This window comes from Bactrocera latifrons, unplaced genomic scaffold (assembly GCF_001853355.1).
Source record: "Bactrocera latifrons isolate USDA-ARS-PBARC rearing strain unplaced genomic scaffold, ASM185335v1 scaffold_120, whole genome shotgun sequence".
Classification (NCBI taxonomy): Eukaryota; Metazoa; Arthropoda; class Insecta; order Diptera; family Tephritidae; genus Bactrocera; species Bactrocera latifrons.
This window is the reverse complement of record NW_017534631.1, coordinates 243,613-269,376: the sequence shown is the minus strand read 5'-3', so window position 1 is coordinate 269,376 and position 25,764 is coordinate 243,613. Positions and strand designations below refer to the sequence as shown.

The following is a 25,764-nucleotide window of genomic DNA, read 5'->3' as shown; positions in this document are numbered from 1 at the left end:
ACTAAAAAAATAATCATAGAAAAAAAACAAAATATATTGTAGAAATAATATTTTTGGAATAATAAAACTACAAAAATAAAAAATTAAATGCATAACAAAAGAAAAGAATAAATTATGAAGTATACAAATGAAATACTAAAAGTATAAATATTTGAAGGTTTCAGCAAGTAAATATTTACAGTATGCAGTGACAACGTGCTGCAACTAACGAGAGTAGAGTACATAAAATTATAATTAAAATTTAATTATAATAAAATTTAATTAACTTTAATTAACATTTATATTAACCAATATGTATATTAGTTTTGGGAAAAAAACCTAAATCTAACGTAAACTTAACCTACACCTAACCTAAAGTAGGACAACAACGTTGTTAACTCAACTGTTGCTCGAGTCAACAATAGGGATGAAAATTCTTATTTGAGATTCAATTACTTTTCCATTAAGTAATTAATTTCTTGTCTTTTTTTATACAATTTTCGAAAATTCTGGATGATACGAAACTGGAAAAGGAATTAGGAAACTGTATTATCTATAGATCTAAGAATTAATAAAAATGTGCATTAGAAAATGTGGTGGCTTTGCTGAGAGTTCGCTGCTGTATTTTGTCATTGTAGGGCTCGATGGCCCTAAGCAATTCACATGTAATTTTGAGTCTGAAACATAACACATATTTTTTCAATTTTATATATGTACAAATGTTCGAGAAACACAGTCGGAATCGAATTTTAGGCACTTTCGCATCTTACTAATAATGTGTACACTCTTTAGGAGATCCTTAGGCAGTACTAATTGAAAATTAATTTTGCAACTTTGAAGAGTAGTCCAATTCTTTTAGTTATAATAAAAACAAGGAAACATACTTTTAGGAACAAATTATATACATAAATGAAAGTGTAAACGGCTTGTGTAAAAACTATAGCCGCTCGACCTTCCCAAGCATATTGCTACGCTTTATAAGTTCCCAAAAGATCCGACCTTTTCGAGCCAAATTTTGTTCAGCGATGAAGCTCATTTCTGACTCAATGTGTAAGTAAACAAGCAAAATGGCCGCATTTGGGACGAAAAGCAACCTGAAGAGATTCAATACCTGCCATTTAATTCAGAAAAAAACAAAAGGTTTAGTGCGACTTGTGGGCCGGTGCAATCATCGGTCCATATTTCTTCAAAAATGATGCCGGTGAGAACTTAAGCATCAATGGCGAAAGTTATCGTGCCATGATAACCGACTATTTAATGTCTTAAAATGTACCTTCCCACTTCAATTCAGACCTTGTAGCTGGTGTCGCCAGTTACCAATATTTGAAAGAGATAATCTTCGAAAACTAAAAACGAAACATTGTTATTTCGAATGATAATAAAGATAGGAAAACCCGAAATGGATCACCCTTTATTTACGGAAGACTACTAATATTTGGCTTAGTGGATTTCAAATACCTTCTTCCTAGATAACTTTTTTATCTTTCTGCGTGTATTATGACAAGAAGAAATTATTGTAGGTCAATGATATTCTCAACTTTTGAATCGAACTCTTCAATAAAGGTTTTCAACAAATACAACTACATTTTGGTGTAAAAGAGATTGATAGTAATATACACACCTGCTCAAAATAATATATTTAAATTTTTAAGAAAAATGCAAACGTACTTATATTTTTCAAATATTTACAAGCTTATTTAAATAAACTTCAGTTAAAAAAAAGCAAAACTAACAAATGTAGATCCAAAAACATTTCATAGCTAAAACTGGATTACTTTATTTATTCGTTTGGGCATACTACTCATTAAAGTCTGACAGTTTTCTTTAGCTATGTCATACCAAATTTTTTGTATGCACTCCCATAACTGGTCTTTGTTAGAGAAAGATTGACTTGCCAAAATTTTTTTTAGCTCTCCCCATAGGTTTTCTATTGGATTTAAATCCGGGGATTGGCTTGGCCACTTCAAAACGTTAACAAGTTAGGAGGTATGTTTTGGTAAGTTTTCTTCAGCATATTGTATCATGACATTTTGAAGTATTTCCTTGTACTCCGACGCTGTCATTTTGTTAGTTATCCGGTATATAGGACCTACTCCATACCAAGAAAAACATCCCCACACCATGACGTGTCCACCTCCATGCTTCACAGTTTTTTTTTTTTTTTGTGACTTGAACGTGAAACTCCTTTCCTTTTGAACGACGCACATTTCTCTCACAATCGTTTCCAAACAAATTTACTTTCGTTTCATCGCTCCATAAAATGTTTCACCACTTTTTTGTTCCCTCAAGTTCTGACCAATCTAAATGACTTCTTGCAAAATTTAACCTCATATCTAAATTTTTTGGAACTTCCTGGCTATACGTCCTGGTAGCTTGGCCCTTTGCAAACGCCTCCGAACTGTTTTGGCACTTACTACATTTCCAATTTCTGCTGCTATCAACTTCGACGAGTTGAGTGGGTCCTTTTTACAAATAGTTAAAATGTGGCGAGTACAGTTACTCGTTTTTTGTGGCCTTCCACGAGTCTCCCTACAAGATTTTCGCTCTAAAGCATTTTAAACAAAATTATGAGACTTTTACACTAATTTCCCAATTTCCCGAAGCGATTTTTCTTACTTTCTGAGCTTTGAAACCAGCCGGGCTTCTTCAACAGAGCAATGTGACTTCCGATCCATCTGATTAAAAAATAATTTAATTTATCTGCAGCATTTTGAGCTTTAATGAAAGAAAACTTACCAATTCAGATAAAAAAAAAATTGAAAAACTGGATAAAATTAAATTTGTTTTCACAAAAAGCTAAGTTCACTTATGTGTAACTATTATATTGAGCAATTTTATTTTCTGAGAATTCACGCCAAACTGACACACGCATTAATTTGGGGGATCACATGCTTCATTTTCTTAGAAAAGGCGATGCCATATTATCTTAATTAAACTTACAGCATAACTTGTCGCATACAGCCCATAAAAAGTTGTTTAAACTGTTGAGAGTACTAAGTATTATCGTGTAACTATTATTTTGAGCAGGTGTGTATGTACATATGTAAACCAATTCCCAATATGTAAAGAAATTCCCATTTTCATCTGCGCTTGTAAATAGGCATGGCAGCACAGCGCTCAAATCTATTTAAATCAAAAATGTAATAATCTCATCAATTAGTTTATTTACCCGCTTGGCTAATGTTATAAACTCCTTTGTAAATACAACTAAGTGACATGGCGTCAAAACCAGCAAAATACCGACAATTAAGTTTCAATTAACCCATATTTGTCGTGAGCCTAAGTATTCACGTATGCTATTAATTACAAATGTATTTATTTAAATATCTAAAACCGCCTCTAAATGCGATTATACGCTTAGCGCTAATTACACAGACATAATCAAGTGAAAATACTGCCAAACCAACACCACACAACGCGCACATACAGAAATAAACTCAGCATAAGTTAATTATAACAATGTAAAAAAAAAAACAACTAAGCAAAAACAAAAAGGTCTGAAATTAAAACCGCAAAGCAATAAAATACAAATACAAAAGGCTAAAGCTCGACATACAACAAATACACACACGCACGTAAATACATAAATAATAACTTGTCAGCCGTGTCAGCAGAGAGCAAATTAAAATGTGAAAATCTGTATTAACGTAACTACAACTCAACGCTAAGTAGCAACAACAACACAAACATGTGTACAATATATACAAAACGAAAGTTTTTACTCTTACAAAAAAAATAAAAAATTAAAAATAATATTATGATGACTAGTGTATGAACTTTATGATACGATTGTGATGATTACGTTAAGACTTGGAAACGATTTGATTTCGTTTCGTTTTGGTTTTTCGATTTGGTTTGATGCAAATTTTGAATTTGAAAAATTAGACTTGTTACCGTGAGATTTTCGTGAGTTATGTACGTACATAGACATCGTTTACCTGGTGGCCGGGACCCACTCGAATTTCTCCCTGAGTGGAGGCCGCCATTACCCTTTAAAGACACGCTTCCGGTCCAGTGTTAAGCTTTTTATTGCCCTCTATGATGATATAATATTTAAACTGTAAGAGAAAACAACAATAACAAACGTTTCATTAGTCACACAATAAAGATTATTTTATGGTTTTCAATAATTCAAAGTAAAGTTATACGATAATAATGGAAGTACGATAGCGCAATGGGGTGGTTTAAATTGAATTGGTAATTCATAAGCATCAGAAAATAGGAAAAACGACAAAGGTAATTGATAGAGCAGCGTTGATGCTGATGGCGATAATGATATTTAAGGGTAAATGTGCCCAAAGCACGTACGCACCTAAGTACAGTGGCGGGAAAAAAATTTAAACGATTTTCGAAATATTTTTCAAATTATTATTTTTTTTTCTTTGTTTAAGAAATAGGTATTCTAATGAGCGGAAAACATTGCATTTTCGAAAATTTGAAATTTTTTTTTTAACTTTATTTAACCCTTTTAGTGCCGGACAAAATAGAGGTGTCTATACGAAAAAACCGGCCGTTTTTAACAGTTTTACAAGGGTTCGAAAAAGTGCTTGTAAAAACCAAATGAGAAACAATATTTACCTGATTCAAAAAGCTGTGTATTGTGGCTGAAATACAGAACTAAACAATGGCACTAGTTTTTTCGAACTCATTTGAAAATTATAGAAAACTAGTAGTAAACCGCTAAAAGACGCGTGCCGATATATCGACTTCCCGGCACTAAAAGGGTTAATTAGATTTAGAAAATTTTTTATAACTTCTTTTGTTAATGAAGTAGAAATTTAAATCATTGGAAAAATAACATGCATGTTTGAAAATTTGGAAAAATTTAGGTCGAAAATTTGGAAAATTTTTTCCAATTGTTTTTTTATTTTATTATTTAAGGAATACGAATTTTAATTAGTGGAAAATAACCTGCATGTTCAAAAAAAATTTTTTTTAAGAATTAAGAATTTTAAAGAGTAGAAAAATAAAGTACATTTAAAAATTTGGAAAATATTTTTCAAATATTTTTTTTTTTCATTATTAAAGAAATAAGAATTTTAATGAGTAGAAAAATAACGTGCATGTTCGAAAATTTTGAAAAATGTTTAAACTAACTTTTATTTGGAATTTTAATGGAAAAATAACTTGCATGTTCGAAAATTTTATTCCAATAATTTTTTATTATTATTCAAAAATGTAAGAATTTTAATTAATGGAAAAATTTATGCATTTTTGAACAATTTGAAATAATAACTTTTTTCACTGTTCGAAATTCGAGTTCGAAAATTAAAAAAAAAAAATTCAAATAACTTTTCTTCTACGTTTAAAAAATAAACATTTTAATGAGAGGGAAAATGATAATAGCATGTTCAAAATTTAAAAAACATTTTTAAAATATTTTTTTTTACGATTTTATAACACTATGACAAAAAACTTTATTCATTTTAAAATTTATTTTATTTATTTATTGTTTAAAATTTAGGTAAAATTTTAAAAATACTCCACTAATATAAAAATCTATCTTCGAAAGGATAGTAAAGAAAAAACCTAAAATCTAATACCTACAAATATGAATTTTATTAATTTCGCTTTGATTAGTTTCCAAAAATCTATGAATTTAAATTGCCTTAGTTGTAAAATATTTAATATTTATACATGAAGATCTAAAACGAATATTATGTCTACATTATATTTACAGAGTAGTCGAATACGCCAATAAAGAAAAAGAATACTGATTTCCAATATCAAAACATTACCAAATTTTTTGTAAAAACACGTCAATCAATTCTAAAATACTTCTTAAATATTTGGAAAAAAAACATTCCTATTCCCACTGTCTACAGCGTCGCATGTGAGTACACTTCTCCGCAGTTATTACCTAGCTAAAGCCTCAATGCAGTCAAATGTAAAGCAAGTGAAGTAGCAGATATAATTACAGTAAGTACAATGCAGCAGAAGAGGGGTCCATCTAGTACAATGAACATCAATGCAAAGGTTGTACAATTAAATTCGCTGCAATTGACAGGAAAATCACAAACATGTCCCTCCTGGGGCGCACAACAAAAGGTACACTACAAATGTAAGATGACCTTGTGGGAAAACTTTTCATTAAGCCAAAGCAGAATATGTTTACATTGAAAGTAAAAAAATTTCAAATAAAAGCAAAAAATGAAAAGAGAAATTGGAGAGAGAGAATTAAGCAATAAAATAAAATAAAAAATATATATGAGATCTTGCTTCAGTGTAAATTTTTTGATTTTTAACAGATTTGAATAATCTTTTATTTATTTTACTATTTACCCTAGAAGTACTATATATGTTATTTGCCACGAACAATTTTTCGGTTTTTGAGATATCAGTCTGAAATTTTGCATACGACTTTTTCGACCCAGGAAGCTGCTCATTTGTCTGAACCGTCGGTATCGGACTACTATAGTGGCTGGAAAACTTTTTCATTTAAAGAGTTATCTTCACGAAATTCGGCAAAGATTATTTTACAAAGCAGGGATATATCCTAATATACTGTTCAGATCGGAGTACTATAACATATAGTTGCCATAGAAACTGAAGGACCAAAAACAGGCCTTTGTATGGCAAACTTACTTATTTGTCAAGATATATACACGAAACTCGGCATAAATTTTTTGTAAGAGTCAAACGAACAATAAATTATAAAGATCGAACTACTATAAAACGTAGTTGTCATACCAAATCAGATCAACATTTTGGAACTTTGACTTCGAATCGTAACGTTAGAAAGTATCCTATAATTTCCACCTGAAAATATCGTAGAATCCCTCAGACGTCATGGGTATCGAAAATATAAGCAACAACGCTTCCTACAAGGCATCCACATACGTATCAAACACAACCATAAAGACCGAAGTGCGCACTGAGTGCACGAAATATGAGACGAATCGGAAAACGAAGCAAGGAAATTAAGAATAACCAACAAAAAAAAGAACTTGAAATTTTTAAAAGAAAAACCACCACAGGACGAACACATCAGAAAATTGGCAGCGATAGCATGAAATACAACAACAGAATACCACAGCAGACATAACTGAGGGCTGCACAACGAGATACTCAAAGATATACATACATATGTATGCATGCATGTGTGGGTATATACGGCATATACATATGTAAGGCGATATGTATGCATAGGCGGGCAGATATGAATGCACAATGAGGCGTAAATGGTTTATTTGTAATCAAATTAACACAACACGCACACTTAAAAGCGCGGAACCTTTGTGCGAATACAGCTGCGCACACACAAGCATACATACATACACACGACGCTTAGTTCGGGCACATCCTTGGCGGGCACCTTTCTTACCTACGTGTTCGGTGCGGCATTGAGCAGCTGTAGAATGATTTTCCACTTTGTCGATTTATGTGGAAGTGTTGCTGTAATGGAAGCTATTGGCTGGTTGCCTAAAAGGTCCATCAGCACGAGCAACAACTATAACTGCAGTTGTTAAAGAGGATTTCGAAATCAAGGATAATAGCAAAAATAACAGCAGTAATAAAGCGTTAAATCCACTTACTGCAACAACAAATGGAATTACATTCGCATGGAGTGAAGGAACGCAACGCCAGCAACAACATTAACAACAAGAACATCAAAGACTGACGTACGTATAAACAGCAGTAAACACATTTTGGCAATAAATCAACTTCAATAAATCAATAACGAAACACTCAATTACAATTTCAATTGCCCAATGACGATATCGGCAGCGATAATGTTCATTGGTGTTAATGGTGGCAGCGGCGGTGGAGGTGAGCCGATGGAACGGTGATGGCTGTAGATGGCAATCATGATTGGTGAATGGTGTGGTGTGGTGTGGTGTAGTGTTGCTGGTGTCGTTTGACGCCTTGTAAAGTGTTTGGTTGCTGATTGACGCCGCTCTACTCACCGTTGTTGTTGTAATATGACATGTTGTCGTCGTTGTTGTAGTTTTGCTACCGATAGGTTATTTATCACAGCACATTCCTATGTCGATTTTGTTGTTTTTGTTGCTTTCGCTTTTATTCCTAGCATACACAGCGCAATGCAACGCTGTAAACGTGCAGCACACCACCAACCACACAACACCACAACACCACAACACCACAACACACCGCATCACATCACATCACAAAATCCGCACTCAATTGCTACTCGCATTTTGCATTTAAAGTGCACACAAATTATCGCAATTAAATGCAATTAATTAAAAATACACTCAAACAAGCTCGAGCTAACAGCCGCCCAGCGCCAAGCATAACACACACAGCACACAAGCAACGGCGACAACAGCACAAACATAATCAGCAAACGGTGAACGTAGCGCAGAGACAAAAACCGCCAAACGGCAGCCGACAGCCGACAGCCGACAGCGAAGTGCACAAATTACAAAAACAAAACAAACACAAATTATTATGAATAAATAACACGAGCAATTCCAACGGCCAAACCGACCAACCAACCAGGCAACCCAACGAACGATCCAGCCAGCCAACCAGCCAGCCACTCTCAGTCAGTTAGTCAGACAGCTGGTCAACGCGCCAATCGGTCAGCCCACCGCATAACCAAGGTAAGCTAAGGCAAGGCAACGGGGCGTACGCGGGCACGAAGTATGGCGACGAGCACGACGATGGCGTGTGGCGGTGGTGTGTCGGGGTGACGTAGCACGGCATGGGTGCATATAATAATATTGTAAATCATCATAAAGCTGCAACCGCACAACCGAAAGTGACAACAACAACAACTACAATGATATACACAGCAACATTAGCATGTAGATATTGAAATAAATAAAAGAGATATTAAAAAAAATTAACTGCCGCACAGCACAGTGGGACGCTTGTTGAATAATGCTGATAAACAAGTTTTTAGTACAACGCTTTGCTTGTGTAGTAAAGTAGTCGGTATTCAATAGCGCACAGTTTATCAGAATCATTCTACAGGTGAAATGTCTGCTGAAGGCGACAGAAAGGATCGAATAAAGTACAGAAGTAGTGGTCGGTTAGAGTAGGAGTTTTAGGGTCATGTAACCGGTGGGATCGAAAAAGCAAAGACTAATTTTTCCATTTTTTTTACAAGCTTAACCAGACCGTATGAAACTCTACACCACTGCAATTGACAGCTGATTGCTAATTTGCTGTATAGAGCCCAGGTCTTATGTTGCCAGAAGAAACATCTCTAAATATACTGAAATGTGACCGAAGAGAGTAAAATTGATACAACTATGGAAGAATAAGAAATTTAACTTTCAATCAGCATAATGAAATATTTTACTCTTTACCTCGGTTTGTGACCGTTTAATATTTCTGTGACCAAGTTTCATAAATTCGACCGCTAACGTATCTAAAAGGGAACTGTGATTTTTCGAAGATTCTTGAAACGCTGCAAACAAGTTATGAAATATTTTATTCTGTGCCTCGGCTTGTGATCGTTCCATATTTCAATACACCAAATTCCATAAATTCGACCACTAACGTATCTATAAAGGAACTGTGGGACGGTATTCCCCGTAAAATCCTTACGCAGTAGAGAAAGAGCAGAGAGCCTGCTTTGCAATGTTGCGATCGATCCAAAGTGTCGATCTAGTGGCTGATGTTCAGAGCACACTGAAGTTATGGAGCGAACACTTCTCCAGCCTGCTGAATGGCAGTGGAAGTGTAACATCTGGAGATGGCGAACGCGATTCCGCCAAACAATAACGATGGAATATATGATGCGTTGCCCAACTATGATGAGATTCGATGGATACTAGCCGAGCTTTCAATCATATTTTCAAGATATGGTCTAAGACATGTGCTCTGCCCAGTCCACAAAAAGGAGGACTCCTCAAACTGCGCCAATTATCGTGGGATAAGTCTTTTTAATATCGCATATAATGTCTAATAGAGCTTAGTGTGTGAAAGTCTGAAACCCACCGTCAACTAACTAAGCGGACCTTATCGATCGCTTTAGATCCGGAAAATCTACAATCTACTATCGACCAGATGTTCAACATGCAACAAATCTTGGAAGAGACCAAAAAAGGAAGATCCACACATACCATCTCTTCGTCGATTTTAAAGCCGTCTTCGGCAGCGAATGGAAGAAAACACTCCAGATTTGAAGATTTTTGATTTAGTACCCATCAGTGGAAGCAGAGGAAGAGAAGACCTCGAATCAGTTGAAGAAGGTAACTCGACTGCGCCAAATAGCGAAAAACAGAAACGACTGAGATACAACCAGTGTGTATGGCAGTGAAGAAGAAGCATATATCATAAGGACCAACATTTTAATTAATCTTGGGCATATTAGCTTATGTTAAGAGCGCTTAGAGCGCTGAGCCCTCTTAATATGAACTGCGGTTCCAAAAAACGATGATTATATATCCAAGTGCTTGTTTGCAAATATAGATCCAAGATCGTTGGTAATTATCGCATAAAATAAATGGAATTTTATCCACCGTAACCACTACCATGGGCGATCCGAAAATACGTATATTAGCGTACTGGATTACCCGACTGCCGCTCCAGCGCTTGCGCGTAATAAAAACGAAACATCAAACAGTTTATTAGTCATAAATCTACACCCATAATACACAGTGCAAATTTAATAAAGGTAGCACAGATAGCATATGGCCGCGATGCGAGAGCAGGCGCACATAGAAAGGCTATGGACACGACCGAGAAGGCATGCAGGCAGAGTCGACGAAGCGTTGAAAAAGCAAGAAAAATATTGTACAAGTAAGTCTTTTAAACTGATTTGCACTTCACACTGAATAAATTTAAGTGGGCGCGTGGTAGAGAAAAATTACGGCATATTACCACATCGACGAGTGTTAAAGTAATAGGTACACCGAAAAAACGGCACAAAACGGTGCGCTGACGATGCGGATGGACTGCAAGGGTATTAGGCGGGTAGGTAGGTGGGTAAAGTGTGTTTTTTCGCCTGGCGGAGCGACAGACAACAATTTAGTGACTGTGAATTTCTCACCACCAACGGCAACGACGACGACAGCCATGAGACCAATAGACAAAGTCATGCCCGTCACGCAGATAGGAACGAAATAGCGCACCGCCCCGCACGACACGACACTTTTATTCCTGTCGTTCCTTTGTGTCAGTGAGCGCATATGCGCGCGCAAACATAAGCACGGCAAAGCTCGAACTGCCATGACTTGCAACTGTTAGCCAAACGAACTCCAAGCTTAACGAGCGCGTACAAAAGCGACTGTTGCCAGCGACGAGTCAGAGCTGCGAGCTTCAGTGAGTACCAAAACGTAAAGCTAAAACAAAAAAGCCTTACCTACATACTATACATATACATATGGAAGAGGACACATTACCAGGAGCAACAAATGTACATACATATTTACGTAGAAGTGGTGGCAAATGTGGTAGGTATTAGCAGTATCACGATTTCAACACCACTCGACCCAAAGCGCAACGGCACAGGCGACAACGCTAAGCGCATGTTATAGCGACACCACTGCGACTAACACTGCCAGAAGAAGCGCCATTAAAATCACCATCACCGTCAACATCCCTCGATTGTTTTGCCTTGCCACCCCGATGTCGACGATGACGACGACGACAAGGCGAATGGGCGCAAAACCAGAGAGACAGCTAAAATCCACGGTGTGCCTGTGAGTGCGCTGGCAGCGGCACACAAATCGTCAGGAAGGAAGGAAGGAACATTGGATGATGTACACTGAATACGTAAGCATTCGGCGCCTCACCGAACAAATGTCGTTTAATACTCATATCATGGTTAAGCTATAACGGACCGGTAGGAAAATGGTAGGTTGGGTTGGTGATGGCGATTTCCGTCGACCGTCTTTTAAAAGTAGACTTCTCGTCGTTCGGTGCGCTATAGCCGAGGAGGGTTGACTTTTATGGTTTTAACAAGAAAATTTTAAGGTCACTGCTTAATATCGCAAAACAAATGACATGTAGGGAGGGGCTAGAAGGCAATAAAAAGGAACAAACTTATTAACCGCATGCAACTACATAAATCGATTTTAGGTAATTTGGGAAATTGCGGTTACATTTGGTTAATCGAAACCAATTGAATGCGACACAAAAAATAATGAAAATAAAAGGGATAATATAACCCAAGCAGCATGTGGGGTTGTTTCTAGTGTTAAGAGGGAATTTCAAATATAATGCGTGTTTTTGACCTAAAATTGAAATTTTTATGTGGTTATGAATAAAAACAAACATACATTTGGATTTGTCTAAGTGGATGCGGTGTCATTGTTAAAGGCAATAATTTGAACTTAACCCTGCAACCAAGCTAAAATTAGATAATAAGGAATATTCATTTGTCCTGGTTCATAAAAAATACAATTTTAGTACAATGCATCTTTTTCAGATTTTTTCAAGTGGAATGGTCACTTGTAACAAAAGCAAAGAAAAGTAAATAAAGGCTAGGTTAAGTTAATCTGGTAGGCCGATGAGTCACGTATAGACCAGTTTGGTTCTTTGCGATACTAGATGGTGATTTATGGTGATGGTAGATTTAGTTGCTAGGCCCAAGATAAGTAGTCATGCTTTAGGATAAATGCGCTTGACACGAATTTTACCAGACTCTGCGACCCCACTGTCGATAGCTCCTCTAGTGTTTCATACCGTGGGAACTTAGATGCTTACAGCGTTGTCTTGCAGATGCAAAAGAAAAGCTCCATTGTTTCCCTGGTGCCCTGCTCTACTGTCCTTTCCTGCAGTACTCTTGAGACCCAATTTAAAAAGATCTGTGAACTCTCACTAGTCACCTGATAGATTCTTTCGAACTACATTTTTGAGAACTTAAGCTAACCACATGGGTCAAACAAATACATCTCTATAAAATCAAGGACTGAATATTAAAAAGTGCTCAAGCGTTCTACGTTGAACCTAAGTTTAGACTAACTGTCATTTAGAAATTTAGACTCTATTAAATGTGATCGTCGTACTTTGTGATCCCCAAAACTTCGAGTTATGGATCACCAAACCCTTCTAGATCAGCGTACAGCTTTGCGTCTACCACAAATTTTTGAAGGCCTAATATCAATCCCAATCGCTTTGCCAAGTTCGCCGAAGTTGCGTTTACGGAGATATTTCAATATCAGTGTTGAAAAAGTTGGGTAGTTGAGAAGTCAGTGTAGCAGTAGCTGATTTCACGCCTTCATCCATATAACTTTGGCAATTAGCATACGAAAAGAAAAAAAACAGGATTTGTTCCACGTTAATCGAATTCATGTAAGAGGAACGAACACGGACTTTTATCTGTCCAAGGAACTCGGCACCATCCCTTGAAATTATTCCTACCGTTCCTACGTCAAGCGGATCAAAGTAACCGGAACGGACCCGAATATTTATCGGTTAAAGGACTATAAATTAGAAATTTTTATAGATTATAAGAAAATACTGCAGGAATATTTTCTGCCGGTACAACAATAAAAACACGGTTGGATCGCCGATAGGACAACACCTGTTTGGATAAAATCCGGTAACGAAACCGGTAAAATCGGCAGCTATTGTTGCTGTAACGGCAGAGTTCTGTCGAGTTAACAGTCCTTGACCGTATAAAAAGCCCGGATCCGTTTCGGTGATGTAGACCAGACTGTCGTCAGAACGGTAGAATCGGCTGTCAGTGGAATTGCTATCTCGCCCAATCTAATTGAGCAAAATACCTTCTATATCATACGACAGCATGGTCTTACGGCAGGTGTATGCGCGTAATTACATGGTAAAGCCGAGCTTCACTTCTTTCTCCTAGGCGGAGATTTTCACAAAAAAAAAAAAATATATAAGAAACAATACTCAGCCTGAAAGGTGCTAATAGCTGTTGTCTAATTACATATTTTCTTTGAAGAACTCTTTATATTGCTACGACAAAGAAGACACGAAGACATGCATCCCGGTCTTATTTGCCTTTGTACTTATTTTTCTTGTTTACAGAAATGTGAGAAGTCTTATCGTCGAACAGATCAAATTTACCAACCTGTGCAAGAATTGGTATATTTTGGATTTACCAAAAAGTAGGATGGGTGAATGTTACAGGGTTTTTTCCTTTTATTATATAAGCAGGGATGTATTTAAAGACTTCGTAAATAGGTAAATTAGATTCGTTACATGCTTTCTTCCACGAAGTCCACACAATACCTTAATGCCGACAAACATACAGACATATTACTAATATAAAAGATTCGACACATTTGAGCCGACAGTTATCCATCAAAAGCGATCAGCTACAGGCACCGAACGACAGCGCTGTGCAAATATATAGATATGCACGTAAGAAAAGGTGATCGAGTGGCATTGTATTTCGCACCTATGCACACACACACACACACAGGCATATAAAGGAATACACAAACAGAGGGAGCTACTACAATTGCCGATCGATAAGCGTTACAAATTCAGCACGAAAGCGGCACTAATTACGACAAAAGACCTTACACTAAGTGAGTAGCTTGTCTATCAGTTAATCCAAACAATATTACTTTTCACAAAGCATTAAACGTGTAGACACACAGCGCACATACACATACATATACATACATACAATGAGACTGCAGGTGTGGTAGTAAACGCACACGCATTTGAATGCAGGAGTAAATGTGTGCTAGATCTAACTGAGCGGAAACCGATTCCGACACATTTAAACTTAAATTAATTACTCAAACAACAACAAACAAAGCTATTTGTGTGAATTATTGTAAGAAAATGAATAGCAAAATACACATTTAATAAATCCCTCAAGTGATTTCCCTATTAGGTACAAGAGTGCTAGTATATGCACACAAGAACAACAACAATTACAACAACACAGCTAACAGCGACCATAAAACACACACGCGCACTGTGCTCTGGATTGGCTGGGCATGCTGGCGGCAGCGGCAGCGGCAACAGCAGGCAACAGTTTTAGTAAGTTGGTGAAACGAGCGACCCGCCGACCGGGCATACGACTGACAGACAGACCGACGCAGTAACCAACCGCCGTTATGACCTTCTGTCCAACCGACTTCATATCTTTGCATACACTTACATGTGTGTGTTTGTGCGTGATCCCCTCGGTGCTGGGCCCCTGCTGTTGTTCGGCGCAACCACAAATTCGTGCCGTGAGCTCTGTGAGCTCCGTGAGCGTCGGTCGACACGACAGCTGGTGGATGGAGAGATCGCATGAGAAAGGCGGCAATAAACGGGCTGACACGACCATAGCTTACTTTACTTGGCATTGCTTACTCGCACTCAAATAAAAATGTTTGTGTGTGTGTGTGTGTCTGTGTGTAATTGACTGCCTAGCGGCGGGCTGCCTGCTGCCGTTGCTGCTGACTCGATATTGTCGTTATTTGTCTGACTGCCGCCTGCCTGCTGGTGCTTGGCTTGCTTTGGCTTTGGCCTGGTCGGTCTGCTTCGGCTTACTTACTTGCCATTGCCAGCCTGGCATCATCATCATCATGGTAAGTGGCAGCCAGCAGTGGCGCTGCAAGTGAGCGGTAGCGAGCCAGCAAACTTTGGTGAAATATTATTGCTATTGTTGTTGGGATTTTATACACTTGTGTATGTACATATGTATGTAAGTGAAAATGTACGCCAAAATGTGTATATCACCAACTTGTACGCGCTCGTGTATTTTGTGTGTAGACAAGAAATGGTATTTTTTTTTTCCTTTTGTATTCAACACCAATAATACTTTCAACGAAGCATTCGATTATTGTTATTATACAAATTAACAAGTAATTTGTAAAGCATTAGCAGAGATAAATAAACGCCGCGAACATAACATCGGCAACAAGAAAATTAACATCGAGCACAAAAACAACGCCAACAGCACTAACAACGTTGAAAGCAACTAGTGTGGTATAGTAACAACAACAACAAAAGAAGGCAATGACTCAATCAAATATACTAAACTCACACACAGCTAACCCATGCAGCCAAATTGCGAGCGGAACACCTACTAATAACGGTAATATCAAAAATCTTCTCAAATTTTTAGTCATAATAGCTAAAGCTAAAAGGAGTGGGAGTGCCAAATTTCCACTTTAGAAATTATGATTTTTATCAGCAGTCATAAATTGATAATTTCCACCAAACCCTTCTTTAGCAGTTGGATGTTGATAACAGTTATACGGCAGTTGGTTGTAGTTGTTGTATAAGCACGTTCATGACTTTATAACAAAAAAGGCACAAGTAGACAAAATAATTTCAAAATACCGAGCTTTACATGGAGATTTCAGTTTCAGACCCCATTTTGTGCTGGTTACTTAACCTTCATCCCCGCAAAACTAACTCGGCTGTGTAAACTGACGTTGTGCAATACCAAAAGCTCCGTCAGAATCGGGAAGGACCTCTCCGAGCCGTTCGATACCACACGAGGCTTCAGACAAGGCAACTCCGTTTCGTGCGACGTCTTCAATCTACTCTTGGAGAAAATAAGTCGAGCTGCAGAACTAAATAGAGAAGGTACCACTTTCTATAAGAGTGCACAGCTGCTAGCGTACGCCGACGACAACGATATCATTCGCCATAACAACCGCGCAATCGAGAAATGAAGTCCCTTCATGACGAACAAAGACCAAATTGTACAACTCACTCATCATCCCAGTCCTACTATATGGTACAGATAAGTCGGCGTTAGGAGTTTCCGAGAGAAAGGTTCTGCGGAAGATTTATGATTCTTTGCGAATCGGCACGATGAACTGTCCGAGATATACGACGACATTGATCTGAGAGTATTCGACGTAATACCCGCTGGGTGAAATAAAGGAAGAGCAGGACAGCGACAAACAGCGAAAAGGTAGAACAACAGGCCATTATTTTTCCTATAGATGGCTTTACTAATCTGTGTATCGTTTTGTATAAGTCGATCAGATTATCCTATATGGCGTTAAAAAAATAAAATTTCAATCTCAGTTTTGTGTTTGCTTCACTCAGTATTATTCGAACACGCCTCAAAGATGGAAATCAATCAAATACGACATATTTTACAGTTTTCTTCGAGAAATGTGAAAACGCAGGCCAAATTCCTTACGGTTATTGTACTGCAACAGTAAAATGTAAATAATAATAGAAATTGCAGAAGCTAATTATTGTAGGAAAAAAAAATTGCAACCATTTAAATAAGGCTGCATACAAAAGAAGCTGGATTTATGAGGACCCAAAGGAGTTAACACATAAAGTCTGCATGGACATAAAGTCTACGAATCACCACTAAATCGCAACAAAATCGACCCTTTTCTAAAGCTATTGGTAACTGGTGAGTAGAAATCGATCAACAACATCAGGAGAAAACGGTCGTGGACGAATGGCACAAACGATAGTCAAAACGGGATTGACGGTCAGGAAGGTTTTACTTTACGATTAGTGGGATTGGCAGGCAATCATATACACCAAACTGTTCGTCTCACGGAAACACACGCGTTGAAGCGGTCAGCTTTGGCCAATAAATGAGGAATTGGATTCCATCAAGAAAATCCAGGGCATACACATCGAAAGCGAATCGTTAGAAGCTCTGAGAGCTTAGTTAGGCAGTTCTTATGCATCAACCTTTTAATCCGGCACCAAGTGAATAATTTTTCTGGTGAAAAATTCATCTCCGCGTATTCTCTTTATCGAAATCGACCACTTTATTTTTGCTTCTGCATGTAATTTCTTTGGTAAAAAAAAAGTTGGGCCTAAAAAGTGTATATTTAATTTCATTTCTTTGCAGGTTATGTTTACGTGAAAACATTACTAAACTTTTTTAAAAAATTATGATTCCAATCATGCAAGAATCTGCTCTCTTTGGCGCACTGGGTTATGCCGTAATGACTTGCAACACTGACTGGGCCGCCTGCTCAGGTTAATAATGGAAACGCGCGCGCATATCGTAATAATAATAACAGCTTAGTGGCATACTGGGCTAAACATATTAGGCGTACAACAACAGCAGCAACAATACGAACATTGCATTATATGTATGTACAACAAACGGCAAAGCGAACGGATGTGAAAGGTGAGAATAATGGGGGGAAATGGGGAAACGGGGAAATGTTCACGCGTACAAAAGAAGCCGCAGCTAAAAATAAAGAATGTGGAAGAAGTCGAAGTGTAATTGGAAGTGTTGTGGAAAAGCATGACTTATGAGATGCTTACATAATTAACGGCAATTACATGCACACACGCATACACACACACACGCACGCGCGCCAGAGGGCATGCCATTGTAATATGTCAATGAGAATTGTTGGCATGAAAATACCACAACGGCGGCACTGCATAAGTCAAATAAATGCTGTCGAAAGCTGGACAGAAAAAGAAAAAAGAGAAAAAAAATGTTTTTCTTATGAATGTATTCTTACATATTTTTGTCGTTTTAAGCCAACCTGCGTGCGCAAGTAAGTGCGTGTGTAGCTGCAAATATGCAGATGCATGAAAAAGGTCAAAGAGTTTGTGTTGAATGACGAAAAAATTGCAACAAAAACAAAAAATGTGAAACCAAAAGTCCAGAGGGTCAATCGCGCAGGAAGCCAACGCTTTCCTTACATCCTTGAGGACCTGGGCAATTACCATTTTGTATACAAAAAAAAAATGTCTCGATACCGAGTTTACGAAGTGCATAAATACAAATTTACATATTTGCACACGCATGCATGTATTTGTGTGCTACTATGTTTTTGCGTGCCTGTGTGTCGAAGTCAAACATTTACTGGCTTACCGCACCACTTGAGGCGATTTCGCAAAGCCGCAAAAACTAGCAGCTAAAAAGACAGACATACTTCACAAAACATACATACATACATACATACACACATACACATGCACTACGCTGTGAAACGCTTGCGAAAAAGCTCTTTGTGTCTTCATATAGTCCACACGCTCAGCGCTTTTGCCATTTGCCACTTGGCCTCCATGATATGTATGTATGTATGTATGTGGGTTGGTATGCACATGAGCTGGCCTTTATTCATCATTGCGTATTGACCATGGAGCATGAACCGCTTAAGTGACTTATGAATAAGTTCTTTGGGAGGCGAAAATGTGCATTTGTTATTGCTGAGCACGCACAAAGATCAAAAGCGAGCAACGAAAATAAACCAAAGCGAATGGACGGACGGGCAACAGCAAAAGATTGCCCAAATGAAATTCATATGCTGGCAGCACCACAACCACAAACAAGTAATGTAAGCGCTGGTGAGCTCTTTTCCGCGCAACGGCAGATGAAAATCGCTACAACAACAACAGCGCGACGGAAAGAGCAACAGTCAATGGCAGACGAAAAATGAGCTGACGATGTCGACACAGAGATCTTGTTAAACATCGAATATTGTAGTGGACGGATATTTGTACATTTGTTGAACAATTTTCGCTGAACGCTTGAATGCTGATGCCGAAGCTGATGCTGATGCCGTTGCTGTTGCTATTGCTGATGCTGATGCTGATGCTGCGTACACGACAAACGATGACGGCAATGAAGATGAAGATGAAACCACATACATTGTAGGGATTTTTTCTGGGGCGGAAAATAAACAAATCCTCTTGCTTGCAATACTTTTAGTGGCGCACAGCACACTCCMGTCGGTCGGTCGGCGTTGAGCTAACATTGCATCCAACTAAGTATGTGGTGCATGTGTTTGTTTGATTGGTGTAGTAGTTGTTGTTGTTGTTGTATAGTAAGTACATATGGCGTGTGTTGTTGCATTTCACCCGCTTATGGCAGCTTCAATTTGTCAGTGAGTTAATCTCAATCGGTACTTTTCCGCACTTTCATCCACTGGTGATATTACACAATGTGGCAACACCGCTACAAACATATCCACTTATGTACATAGTAGACTAGTGGTGGCTGTGAACCATAGTTTTATGCAGTAGCAAAGCGTTGCAAATATCCTCTTTGATGCCATACATAAATATAGTCTTGAGAGAAAAGTTGTAAAATTTATAAAAAATGTATCAAGTTGTTGCATAATACCGGACACAACAATAAGAACAGGAAATATAGCTCATGATATTTTAATATAATTTAAATTTAAAAATTCCCGAAATAATATTGCTAACGTTTTTAATACGAGTATACCTGATCTGATCAAATATGACACGGACTGAGAACTCATTTTCGCGCACTTGAATACCGCCTTTATTACCGCATGTCTCGTTGTTGTTGTTGTGGTTGTAACGTGTACCTAATACCGTTAGAATGGGAAGGATTATATAGGTTGTCATGGAGATCATCCAACGATAGATCCAAAAAACGTGCTGTTTCAACGGCGTCGGACCAAAAAGAGAAGATGCGTAGGGTGCCTTGCTAGGGCATACAAAGAGGTGACTAGAGGTTTGTTATGTCAGGGTCTATTCTGGATAAGTAGAACTTTAACCCGCTACAGTATGCAGAGAAAGCTGCGCAAGATGAATTTCGATTTACGTGGCAACTCGAGGTCGTCGTCTGCAATGGGTGGTTGTTTGACCCCAAGTACGCCATTCACTTAGAGGGCGTTGGTGAAGGTGTTAATGGCTCCACTGTGAGTGGCGATCAGTGCATGTCTGAAGTTCGTTGCGTCCGAAGTTTGATCAGCATATTGTCTTATGTAGTCGACATAGTTGAGGAAGGGCCTCTTGACGCTTCTAGGAGGCGGTACCGATTCTGCGAAGTCATCCCAGCAGAAACTGCTTGGAGAGGAATTCATTATGTTCCTTAAAACATCCTGTCGTCGGAATCCTGTCGTAATCCGGAATGCAGTGTTCTAACATGTTTGAAGCTTCCTCGTACGCGTTTCACTGCATCCAGGCGACCATATTGGATCGGCGTATTTAAAGACCGTTCTTTATCTTTTCTCTCATGTGCTGCCGGCTAGTGACTTGAAGATTTTGTTGCGGCTCTATACCACTCACGTCTTGTCACCCATAATGACGCGTTTGTTAAATGTTGAGCCTTTAGCAACGTTGTCAAGCGACTTTCGTACGATCGTCACGTTCTTTTTGCAAAACATTGAAGAGTCTTTTGCTACGATTCTAGCAAGGACACGCTTCATACACCAAACACTACACGAAATGTGATTCATAATATATGTTGATATCAGCTGCTGCTCTGATATCTCTGATGCCAACACGAGTTCAATCAGAAGAGGAAGGAAAGATTCGTGGGTTCTGACCTTCCAAAACCTTTTTTCTCTTTTCAGGCTTTTCAAATCTTTAAAAATGTTATGTTTTTGTTGTAATGACCGAAACATTTAGAATCAATTTGGAGCCATGGTGCCGTGTTCATGATCCTTGGCCGAACAAAAATCTCGCTCCGTTCCGTTCCTGTTACTTAGACTCGACTTTCGTGGGAACCGTTATTTTTTATTAGTTACGCATAACACAAACATAAATTGTTGAGCCAAATTAGTATATTAAGCTACGCAATTGACCTAGGTCTGGAATATTATGCCTAGAAAATAGCTGTGGAGAACAGTCGAGGAAACCACTCTTGCGAGCACTCTAAAATTATATTTGAACTCCATTTAAGGCACAAAATCAACATCAATTAGAACGATGGACCGCTAGCAACTTTAGTCCACTACTTAACCGAGCGCTAGCTTAAATAACCGTATTCGCTTTAATGTACCCGACTGCCTTTTATGTTTTGTGTGAGTGTGTTGGTTTTCAGCTTAAATGAAAATGACAATTTGGTGAACTCAAAAATCATGACTAAGTGAAGTATTTTTCCTCACTTAAAAGCAATCAGAATCAAGAGTACAACAATAGATCGGCGCATTGTCTGTTTTACTGGCAGCAGAACGAACAAAAACTCATATCCAATGCTTTTGCCGTCTTTCTTCTTGTCTTTAATCACCGAACGCTTTTGCTAGACCCTCAAAAAGCGCCGCGCCATGCCACCCAACACCACTATTAGCAACGCTTCGTTTCGTTCCATTTCGGCACGTCACTGCCGACCAACCGACCAACCGACCATGCCCTCTGCTATTTGCTATGTGTACCTTTGGTCCATAGAATGCTTTTTACCTCCCAAAGTTTCCACACTTTTGTGACGTTCCTCAATTCTTTTTTTGCTCGCTCGTCTTTTTTATGTTCACTTCATTTTTGGGCGAACCAACGTCCGACATAACACGAGCCGTTCGGGCGCTACTTACTGCTATTGTTGTTTTTAATTTTTTGTTAGTATTTCGCGTTGTTGTGTACAGTTGTTTGGCATATGGACGCGTCGCCATCGGTACTCAACAGCGTAAGCATCAGCATCAAAATCATCACAATCGCCAACGCCATCCTTGTCATCGTGGTCGGACTTCATTTCGTCGTGCCATATTTAAGCGGAGAATGCTTGGCAGCTCGCTTGTTTGCTACGATTGTTGGTGAGTCGGCCGCGGTCGGTCGGTCGGTTGGATGAGTTGATGAGCGCACAGACAGTTGGATGGATAACTGTGCGGCGAGCTGACTGACAGACTAAGAGACTGCCTTACTGGGTGGCTGGCTAGCGCATACATAGAGTTGACGAGCTTACTTGCTGGCTGACTGATGGAGTGCACAGGCAACAGACAGACGGACGGACGGATGAACAGACTGTTTGACTGGGTTTGCTCGGTTGAAAGCTGTAAAGTTTGCTTCGCTAGCTGGCATTGCCACTGTCATTGCGGCTGCTGTTGCCACCATACAGTGGCACTCGCAGATTGAATCCATAACTATATGCTTTCAATGTTTGGCGTTTTTATATTCGTTGTGTGTTGTGTGCGCAAGTATTCATGTCGGCTGGCTTGTAAGCCACTTACGAAAACGAGTAAATGCCACTGGCATCCGATTTGTTGGATTTGCTCATGAAGTTGTTAAACAGATTGTCGGTGTAGATACCGCACGCGTTTGCTCGCTCGCTTGCCTGTCGTTCGAAGCTCTTCGCTCGTACCACGAACCTTCACCCTCGTGCCTCGTACCTCGTACCTCGTGGCGCACGCCGTTTTGGCTATGGAACTGCTCCTTATAGACAGTAGCTTTGGCTAAAGTCAGTATACTACGAGTATGTTTTGTAGAACGTGTGTATGTGTATGTGTTGGTATCTACCCACCACCATATCGTGCGCTGTGGGTGCTTGATGGCTGCTGTAAGCCAATGCCGACGATACGTACGACAACTTGGTCCTTCTGTGTGTACGTACCTTCATCATTTTTCGTATGATTAGTTTTATGTAATTTTATCAAGAGTATTTTAGGGATTTGTAGCTTTTACTTATGCTTTGTGGTATTTCATCTGAGTAGTATTTTTCGTTCGTTGTTTTGTTTATTTAGCCACTTCGCTTCATGATTTTCCGCTCTCTCGCCACCCTGTCGTCGCCCGCTCTCCTTCTCTTTCTCGATGCCACTCTCCACCACCAACACCACCACCACTTGGTGCAGAGCGTTGAGTGCTTTGGGCAACTTGCGGCTGCTTGTCGGAGGGTTTATAGCGTGATAATGAAATTTATTAAAATTTATGAGCGCTCGCAAATAAATATGCAGAAATTGATTAGTCATGGGTTTTATTAGGTGGCGACGATCACCACAATTACGACTACCGCAACCGCAACCCTTTGATTTTCCTTGTTTTTGCTTACTGCTTTTCAAGTTTTCTTACTTCATTTTTTATTTATTATACCCTAAATGTTTCTAACACCCAAAAGGAAACGTTGGAGACCCTTTTAAGCATAAATATCGGCGTGATGAGTTGGATTTAGCCAAGTCCGCCTAACTGCCTGTATATGTGGAAACAAATCTCTCAGTTTTTAAGATGTCAACTCGAATTTTGCACACGTCCTATTCTCTTCAAGAACTTACTCATTCGTCGGAACGGCCTGTATAGCACTACTATAGCATATAGCTACCATTAGAACTGACCTATCAAAATGAAGTCCTTGTATAAACAACTTTTTTATTTGACAAGATATCCTCACGAAGTTTGACATAGATTATTACCAAAGGCAACGCTATAATGTCCGAACATATTGTTCGAGTCGGATCACTATAGGTTATAGCTGCCAAACAAACTGACAGATCCAAATCGAGTTCTTGTACAGAAAACTTTTTTATTTGACAAGATATCTTCAGGAAATTTCATACAGATAATTACCAAAGTTAACGCTATAATGTCCGAACATATTGTTCGAATCGGACCACTATAGTATATAGCTACCAAATAAACGAATTTTTTGAATCAAATTCTTATATGGAAACCTTTTTTTATTTAAGAAGATATCATGACGAAATTTGGCATAAATCGTTATAAAAGGCTTCGCTACAATCTCAGAACGAATTGTTCAGATGGGACTATTATAACAAATAGCTGTCATACAAACTGACCTACAAAAATGAAGTCCTTGTATACAAAAAAAAATTATTTGACGAGATATCTTCATGAAATTTTACGGAGATTATTTTTAAAGCCAAAGCTATAATCTCCGAATGAATTGTTCGAATCGGACCACTATAGCAAATAGCTGTCATATGCATTGACATATGAAAATCTGGACAAATATTTTTGTATGCCCTTTTATGCTATAAGAAATGAACCTGTGAAGGGTATTATAGGTACGGGATTCTTATCCGACCAAACACTGTTAACTTGGTAGAATTCTGCCGCTAGAAAAACATCTTGTTGTTATTTTCTTTTTAAAAAATTTCGTGCGTGTTGCCGGCAATATGAGTGTAAAGGCAGTGTGTATCGTAACACTGCTCCGATTAACAAATATGATAAGGGTTGAGGGCGGCACAGTCATTTGTACATATGTATGTGAAAACTGAAGTATTTATTTCATTTGTAGCTTTACAAATAAATCAATTTACTTTCAATTAAATGTTAAGTAAATTTGCGTATGAATAATGAATGTGAAAAAAGACAACAACAAAAGCGATTTCAACAACATCAGCAATATTTTTGTTGTACACTTATTATTATTGTCATATCTGTTGATGTTGTTGTTGTTGTTGCTATAGCAGTGTTGTCGTTTGGCCATTGTTTAAGTGGCTTCCAGTCAGTTAATCCTTAATAATCCGCATAAACATGTTAAACAAAAGCAGTGCAGAGATTAACGTTCCTACGCGGCACACCCACACACATACACATCCACCTACAAACATGCAGGGGTAAGGTAAAGATGAATAAATATACACGGTTTAAGTGCATATTGGAGCGCATGTGTTTACATAGACATACATACATACATACGTTCATGTGCGCGTATTTGTGTACCGTGCAAGTGGGTTGATTTCAGTTTAAATACTTTTTAATACACAAATTTGTTGTAAAATTTATTTTCCAACAACCTGACTTCGTGGAAATTCGCAAAACCGATGACTCGATATTATTTTGCCTTAGTTGGCATTGAGCCAAATGCTCTGCACATATGCACACATACATATAAACGCTCCTCTATAGATCTATAGTGATGTAGCAATGTGTGAGCTGACACATGGAATAAGTTTATGAGAAATGTATTATATTTTAGGGATTATTTGCTTATTGAAAGAGGAGGTGGTGATCTTGCAGATAAGTATGCATCAACAAATATAAAGAAAATACAACAAAATAAATAGATTTTTTATGTAACATTGCAATTAGGAGTATATTTAAACTTAATATTTAATATGGTTATTAAACCGGTGAATTTCCATTTTATTCAAGTTTACATTATACACTTGTGCTCACATAATTAAGCCACTGCATAGCAAAACTACGTTTCTGAAAATAAATTCACCGAATTAGCTTTTCATTTGTATAACGGTATGCAAAAAAGTTCCTTTATACGTTAGGAAGTTACTAAGATCATATTCAGAGAAATAAGTATCGTGGTTGGCGAAAAAATGAAAATAAACTCGCAGTTGGTCT

The 25,764-nt window shown here is 38.2% G+C and overlaps 1 protein-coding gene across 6 annotated transcripts in view; it reads right to left on the bottom strand.

Moving 5' to 3' along the window:
* LOC108978352 (arginine-glutamic acid dipeptide repeats protein) overlaps positions 1–25,764 on the bottom strand; it is a 57,042-nt gene that overhangs the window by 23,736 nt on the left and 7,542 nt on the right. For 3 of the 6 annotated variants that reach the window (XM_018948584.1, XM_018948588.1, XM_018948587.1), the window contains exon 2: positions 3,903–4,037. In XM_018948584.1, coding sequence (XP_018804129.1) covers positions 3,903–3,965 — 63 coding nt within the window. In that variant the 5' untranslated portion in view covers positions 3,966–4,037. Of the gene's footprint in view, positions 1–3,902; positions 4,038–25,764 lie in introns of those variants that run through there. The other 3 variants (XM_018948586.1, XM_018948589.1, XM_018948585.1) reach the window with 2 other exon arrangements.